General features: G+C 34.7%; 1 protein-coding gene across 1 annotated transcript in view; it reads left to right on the forward strand.

Moving 5' to 3' along the window:
* The window catches only part of LOC107083661 (adhesion G-protein coupled receptor D2-like), a gene marked incomplete at its 5' end in the record, with an annotated part of 108313 nt that extends 100725 nt beyond the window's left edge, over positions 1 to 7588 (forward strand). The window contains one exon of the mRNA XM_015373041.1: positions 6510 to 7588. Within this exon, the coding sequence (XP_015228527.1) occupies positions 6510 to 6617 (108 nt within the window). The remainder of the gene's footprint in view (positions 1 to 6509) is intronic.
* Positions 7589 to 7911: the final 323 nt, after the last annotated feature.

Here is a 7911-nt window from a genome sequence, read left to right on the forward strand (position 1 = left end):
TATGTCCTACGATTGAGAGCGTAAAATTCTCTAAATAACACCTTTTTACTTAGCGTTTCTGATGTAAAATTACTACAGTACATAACAGATAACAGATTTTCTCAAAGGGCATTGTGTCTTCTTCCCCCATATTGTCCTTTTGTCTGGTTAGTTTTTAATCCCTAATGCCCATTTTAAGGAGAGCAATGTTACAACGCTGCAGCTGCCTCTGGCAAAAGACTGAACCTCTTAAGACTTCAGAGCTCAAACTGAAACTGTTAATGTCTCAAGAGGGCGATAGCAGACTAAATAATCAGTTCTTTATGATGGTGACAATGTGAACACAGCTGTTTTAATCTCAGGGCTAGGAGTGCCCCTGAATTTTTAAATTGAAAAGGAATACACAGAAGAATTAAAAGTATGTTTTTATTATTATTATTATTGATTAGTACACTCTGCAGCTAATTTGTAAAAGCATGAAAATGAGAGTGCAATCTCTTGACCTTTGTGGTAACACTAACAAGGATTTACAATGAAAGACACCATCTCAAAGCATGTTCAACTCCAAACAATTCTAATTTTCATTTTATGTTTGCAGCATGCCAATATGTTAAATAGTTATGGTTTATTAGCCTTGTAATCTAAATGTAAATCAAAAATGAGAAAAGATTTTTCGAAAAACAATCTTAGTAGTTGCGGCATTCTAAAACTAGAAAGCTAGTAGCTTATGTCAAGCATTACGCAGAGTCTGGTACTGAACTTGACTAAAGAGAAAATAGGGTTTTTGTGTCACATAAATGTTTTGTCATTAATGGGCAACCTAAAAAAGATGGTTTCTGTCTCTAAAGATCCTACTACTCAGAAAACATGCATGGGGCAGACCCACTTATTAACCAAAAACAGTCCTATTAAATTCAATTAGTTTGAATCTCAGTCTAGAAGGAGCAAGCCAAGGCTCATGGAAACACAACAGAGGAAACACAAAAGCTTGAGCAGAATCCAGTACCAAGACCATTCAAGCACTTACAGATTCTTGTAAAAAAAAAAATTCAGATTAAAGAAAGATGCTTACTGGGCACCATTTCAGATTAATCTTTGATTTATGAACAAGGTGGCAACTTTAATTTCAACTCTTGTCGTGGAGAGGCGAGTCAGCTGTGTTGCTGCCCTCAATGCTTTTGTTGTGGATGTTGGAGCTTGGCCTGTTTTTCAGTGTAGTCCTGTTTCTCTGACTGTGACTAACTGTATGTGCTCTGTTTAATTCTTTGACATGGGAGCCTGCTCAAAGCTCGTCAGCCTGACTGTGTGTTTCCTGGATGGGGCTGCCTGTGGAGCTGGCTTACAGTTACCTTTTGTATCTCTGCTTATTTCTGTATCTCTGCTTCTGTCTCCTTGAACCGCAGTCGGCCTCTGCAGATTGCCGCTTGAACTGAGTCTGGTTCTGCTGGAGGTTTCTTCTTGTTAAAAGGGAATTCTTCCTCTGCACTGTCGCTACAAGCATGCTTAGTGTGAGGGGTTGCCTTCGAGTCAATGAGTCGATGCAATCAACTAGTTTTCCTTATATAGAAAACTTTGAATCAGAGTGACTGTATGATCTGGTTGAATTGTTTCTGTAAAGTGCCTTGAGATGACATGTGTTGTGAATTGGCACTATATAAATAAACTGAATTGAATTGAATTTGATGGCAATTAAGCTATAAATTGTTTCCATTTTCTTTTTTTTCCAGCAACTTTTGGCTGTCTTGTTGTCTGTATTTCATTTAGTGACTTTTGCTTTTACATGTTTCTTATATTTAGACAGACAGAAAAAAATGAATATTAGTATACTTAATTAGCCCAACACAACTGAAATAAAGTAGTCCTACAAATAGAATAGAACTCAACTTTATTGTCATTACACTGTCACAAAGCAACAAAATGAAATGTATTTTTCATGTTCCCTTCAGATGTATACACTAGCTATTTCATATAAAAGAAGCTATGCCATCTTAATACACAACATAGAACTATTGTTTATAAAATGATTGAGCAATAAATTGTATTTGTAAGTCAGGTTATCCTACATTTTTGTTTGATGAATGCCTTTCCACTGATCAAGTAACAGTAAAAAGAAAGCAGTACAGTCTTTCAACTGAACTGCATAAAAAAGTAGTGGCTCAAGCATTAACTAATTATGCATTTCAAGAAAATTTGACTTAAGTGGCTACTAATTGTCTTCTCACCTTCTTATTGTAGTTTTGCTGTCTGAAACTTTGTTATCGTCTCCTCAGACATTTTTTAGAGGTCACAGCGAAAATAGAATTTCGTGTTTTATCCCAGATGCTATGATTGATGAATAGTGTTGTGATTATCAGGTTGTCATTTCATTACAGCCACAACATTCCTCCTTTTGTCACTCTCATGGAGCTTTGCTTTTGATTTAATTGAAGGAAAGGTCAAGTTTCCACAAGCAGTGATTCACCAGCATTCAGCTTCACCACTTGGCTGAGGTCTGGCAAGATTAATTCTTTGTGTCTTGCCATCTCTCTATGAGCCAGGTTCATATTTCCTACAATGGATCCAAGCAAACAGAAGAAAAGTGTGTGCTTTTCTTTAAAAGACATTGGCGCAACCGTTTTAACAGGGCGGCTGTGTTTGAATTAGATGTTCTAACCTCCTGCTTGCTAAATGGATTTCTAAAGTGGCTGTAGTTGGAGGCTTTCAATCGGATGCAACCTTGAGTCCTTTTTTATGTGAGCTCTGTAGGATTTAAGTGCCGGTATAACATGAGCACGACTGAATGCATGCTCCTCATTTTTTGAAATTGAAAAATCTCCAAAGGCTCTCCCCTTTGTGCAGGCAATTAATGGAATGCTGGCAGCGAGGTTCAGGTGCTTAAAAGTTGTTTTTTTTTTTTTTTTTTTGCATTCAATCTTTTTTTAATGAATAATAAAAGATAATCATTGTAGTGGGGAGGTGGAATGGGGGACAGCGTAATGCTGTAGGCTTCCTCTTTATGCACAATGATGTATAATGCATGCTTTGAAATGAAACGGCAGCGGCCTTCAAACTATTCCATCTCCCAACCTTAGTGTATTTGTTTTGCCTGGCATAGTGATGCTTTTGCATAACAATGGTGAGCTTGCCCATTAAAAACGCTTGCTTATTAATTTGATCTTTACATTTTTAAAGTTTGTCCATCAGGCCGCCAAGCAACAGGTCTCCGAGCTGCAGCTTGGTCTAAGTAATTAGAAACTTAGATAATTGCCTCTCTGAAGGGCTGAGCTGATGCTTTTTTATTTTCGTTTTCTACATTTAAATTGTTCAGTTTTATGTTTTAATCAGATTAATACAGAAATAATTCATACATAAATAAATTGTGCACTTTATGAGGAAATGTTTGATTTATTTGCTTGATGATAAGACATTAAATCAAAGAATGTATGATATTTGTAAATGGATTGATTTAAAGTTTTTATCGGAAGTCGCTGATGGTTAAAAAATGTAGAATTATCATAGTTACTTTATGCTGCAGATTTTTATTATTTCACCTTGTGCAGATTTAATAGAGATGTCACTACCTATTTTGTGCTTTCAGGCAATAATGTTTAATATCAACATCGTTCTGCAGACTATGTAGCTGTTAATTTAAATTTATGGGCTGTTGCATTGAGCGAAGCTGACAAATTATGCACAACAAATCATGTTCTGTGATCTGTTAAAGAACTACTGATTGGTGTCACATTTTTGTCATTATATGGCCACTATAGCCTCAGGCCCTGCTTTAAATTAAACGATGTAGCAAATATTCTTATTCCAAAAAAATTGTTACACTTTTTTTTTTTTTCACAATCTTGGAACACTTGTAAAAGCTTTAGCATTTTTCACCCCCGCAGTCTCTTTCACTTTGACTGTGCTTGACAATGGAGGGAAACATACAAACACGTCTCGGTAAACACGAGTGATGTGGTTCCAGAGTTTAAAAGCTTCACATAACACTGGCAGACGCAACTTGGGGCTGTTTGTGTGATGGAGAGGAAAACTTGTTTAGAAACTGACAGCACTGTGTGTTAGACAGTAAAAAAAATAATAAAATAAAACTGTGTCTGTGTGCTCATGTTGCTTTTGGCAAGTTGTTTGTGTGTGTGTGTGTGTGTGTGTGTGTGTGTGTGTGTGTGTGTGTGTGCGTGTGTGTGTGTTTTTGCTTTCTGCGTGGTTATCTTTTGAGTTACTTGGTTTGGAGCTGATGTCCACCTTCGGGGATGCACAGAGCATGCATTTCTGAGTATTTTCACCTGAGGCTTTACTTGTTAGAGTCTGTGTATAAATGTATATACATTATTTATACAAATTCAGAGCGAGTGAAAGCAGGTTTAACACATTTACAGACAGGAGGCCAACCACTGCAAGCAAAGCTCCCAGTATAAGTTGCAATGCCATGCGTCGGGAATCGAGCTGGCTTTTTGCCTGTCTGTGACCGGCATTCTTATTCCTGCATGTCAGCACTGCTAACACTATCTGCTTACTTGCTTTGGAATTTCAATGATTTTCTCAAATCGTTTACATGTTATTTTTGTGTAGTCCTTTTTAAGAAACCAACAAATTGGATGAAAACTGAGGTAAATTATTAATTTTGCAACAGTTAATAAAACTTACATTTCTTCTTAAGTTTAAAAGGCATGTTTTTATTTTACCTAAAATATGAGATGAGAGGAAGGTTAGAAAGTTATAGAGGCTGAAGTATGCTTTTTAGAATCTTAGTATCTTTGTTGATTTCATATTTTGTGTCATATTTTAAATATAAAATAACGTGTTCATAAGGTGTTCATGCTTAGGACATACTACCTCAACTGTGATAAAAAAATAAAAAACATTTATAAAAGATAAAGCCCTGCTGATTATTTGGAAAAGATGTGATTGAATAAATGTGTCCCTTTTCCTGACACTAATATAACATTTGTGAAATTATAAGCTTAGAATTGATAAACTTAAATTTAAAGCGAGAACGGTTAATCCAATTTTCCCTCTATCTTTTTTTCCAGAATTAAAGCATCTAACTCAGGAATCTAAAGATATTATAAGTGGATTCACCCACTTTGCAATAAATTAACATTATAATTCAAATACTTAAATAATTGTAAGTATTTTGTATTTAAGAGATAGAGTCCAATATCATAACTTTGGCCTGCAAAAATGTTCATAACACTGAAACTTTGTCAAAAATGTTCTGTCTTACATTACAACCAGAAACTGTGGTGGATTATCTCTGAATGGCAAACAATATGTTTACACAAAGTGGTGCGTTATTGTAAATTTGAAAGAAAAGGAAACATATTTTCGGAAGTTTTTAAAAGTAAAAATCTGAACAGGCTTTTGAATAATTTCCGACCATTTAATACTTTGTAAATATCTTTTCTGCATGTTTTAGGAAATGTCTCTATCACCTTTATATATCTAGAGATTTCAGTCTTTTAGCAGCATAGCCTATTCTGATTAGATAGACAGGATTTATTAACGTCAACTTTTAAGTCTTGCTATGGACTTTCAATAAAACTAATGTTGGATTTGACAGTGCCACTCAAATAAATACATTTTATTAAATCTAAAACCATGGGATCTCTAATACAAACTGAAGAACAGAAGCAACGAAAACAGGGAACCAACAACAAGTGCCGGGATTTAGTTTTCCCTTTAATGTTTAAATCAGGTTTTGGGTCTGGGAATGTTTACATATTTACCCCAAAAGAAATAAAATATATATATATACTGTTTAAAAAATAGTTGCACTACTTTGTAAAGAGGTCTGTAAAGAAGGAGGTGCTTTGATGAATAGACGAATAAAAAGATGCAACCTGTTCTAAAATAATCCGAACCATTGATCTTCAACTTGTAACTCTGGCTGTGTGTTTCATCTATCCCTCTTTCCATCAGTTTTGACAAGTTCCCTTTCACTACTGTTGCATTGCTACAGCAGTGGGTGGTTGTGTATTAAGGAAAATACCTTTTTTTTTTTTATTAATCTTATTCAGTAATACAAAACAAAGGATTCTGAGAAAAAATGCACAACACTCTTTTCAAACTTGACTTTTTTTAATAGAGACATTTTAAAAATGCACATTCTACTTGAGTTCTATAATAGTGTACCTTCAAAATGCAGAAAGTACGAGGGGTATTATATCAATTGCAAGGCACTATATTAGAAGATAGTCTTCAGTCAGAGGCTTTTCTAGATCTGCTGCAAGACAGACAGCTGCAGAAGATCCTTCCTGCCAACAGCTATCAACATCTACAAAACCTGTGTGAAAAAGAAACCCTATAAGTTTCTACAACATTGAATTTATCCTGTGATTAATAAAGCATTTTTTTTTACTGAAATAAATAAAAAAAGATTGAGATTTAAGCTGCTACAATGAACTAAAGGTGACTGCATATGTTTGCTCTTATTTAATGTCTATTTTAAAATTAAACCAACTGTTCATTTTTTTTATTATAAATTCTGGTTTGATAAAGTTCTGGTACTGAACAGTTGCCTCTTCTCACCCTGCACCCAGGAGCCCCCACCTGTAGAAGTGGATACTTTGCCAGCTGGATGCAGTCTTCATGTTCCCATGGACGTTGAGTTTGCAGCTTCCTGTTTTCCTCGCTTTCCCCCACCATGAATAAATATGTGTTTGTTACAGTTACCTCTGTTTTTGTGGTAAAGAATGGAGGAAGTACTCACTCTAACTTTAACATCAACTTTGCAATGTACTGGATGATATGTACGTGTAACACCTCAAATGTAGCCTATGTGTAATATAGTGTTTTTTCCCTATGCAGACAATATATTTAGTAAGAAAATAAAGCTTAGTTTAAGATCCTCTTGTTTCCTTGCTATACAGTTACCATATATTGTATTTATCTGGCCCATTCTCACTTTGAGTTGACAATATTTCTCTGATAATTTTTAACTCGAACTTTAACCATTAACTAAAACACCAAATGTGACAGAATCTGAACTGGAAGTTGGAGTCTGCATTTCTTTGTACTGATTCAGTTAGATTATTAGGAATGTGATGCATTAAACTTGGTTGTTTTTCCTAATAAAAGATGTAGTTGAGGGCTTGTTCCTGCACATTATGGATATTTTGTTCATTTAAATGTTTTATAGTTTAGCATTTTTAATACTAAAAAGCAAAATAAATCAGTTTAATAAGTAATATAATAATTTGTTAAACAATGACATAATCTGCCTCAGAGAAAGATATATCAAAACCAAGATGAAATGAATACATTCAGTTTCTCAGCAGCAGTTTAAAGTTGTACAGTAGCTGGGAAAAGAAGTTTTACTGTGTTCTGAAGTGTTTTTGTGTGTGCACACGGTCTATCTGGCACATAGCCTAAGTATAGATTGTTCACAAGCAAACAGCTGGACTGCTTTCCACGGCTTTTAATGTATAACTCACTATACTAATTTCTTATTCGAAAGCTTTCATTTAACTATATCTAAAAAGAAAAAGAAAAACAAGACTCCAATGGGTTAAAGCAGGATGTTTTCCAACAATGCAGAAAGAGGAGAGCTTTATAATGTCCTTTGTGTTTCCTGCTTGTGGAATGAAGTTTCTCTACACCAAAAGAAGTTCACAGTATCAGAATAAGTGTATCTTATACTTTTAAATTGCTGATTAAAAGATCAGAATCAAATTATTTGGAATAACTCTGAATGAAAGATCAAGTATTAAAATTCTTGCAGAAAAGAAGCATCACTGTTATTATGGGTCAGTTAATGAAATAAAAGATAATTTCAGGATCTCTGCAACCATATTGGAGCAAAACATGAATATGGCATTTGGTGAAGGATCTAATTCTAAACTTCTGAATGCAGTTAAAGCGAAGACTTTGATTCTTCAAGAAATAGTGAAAGTTATTTAGTCTGACACCTGAAGACAATTTCTGCTGTAAAAATAAAACTGG

The sequence above is a fragment of the Cyprinodon variegatus genome, unplaced genomic scaffold (assembly GCF_000732505.1).
Source record: "Cyprinodon variegatus isolate N-32 unplaced genomic scaffold, C_variegatus-1.0 Scaffold80, whole genome shotgun sequence".
Classification (NCBI taxonomy): Eukaryota; Metazoa; Chordata; class Actinopteri; order Cyprinodontiformes; family Cyprinodontidae; genus Cyprinodon; species Cyprinodon variegatus.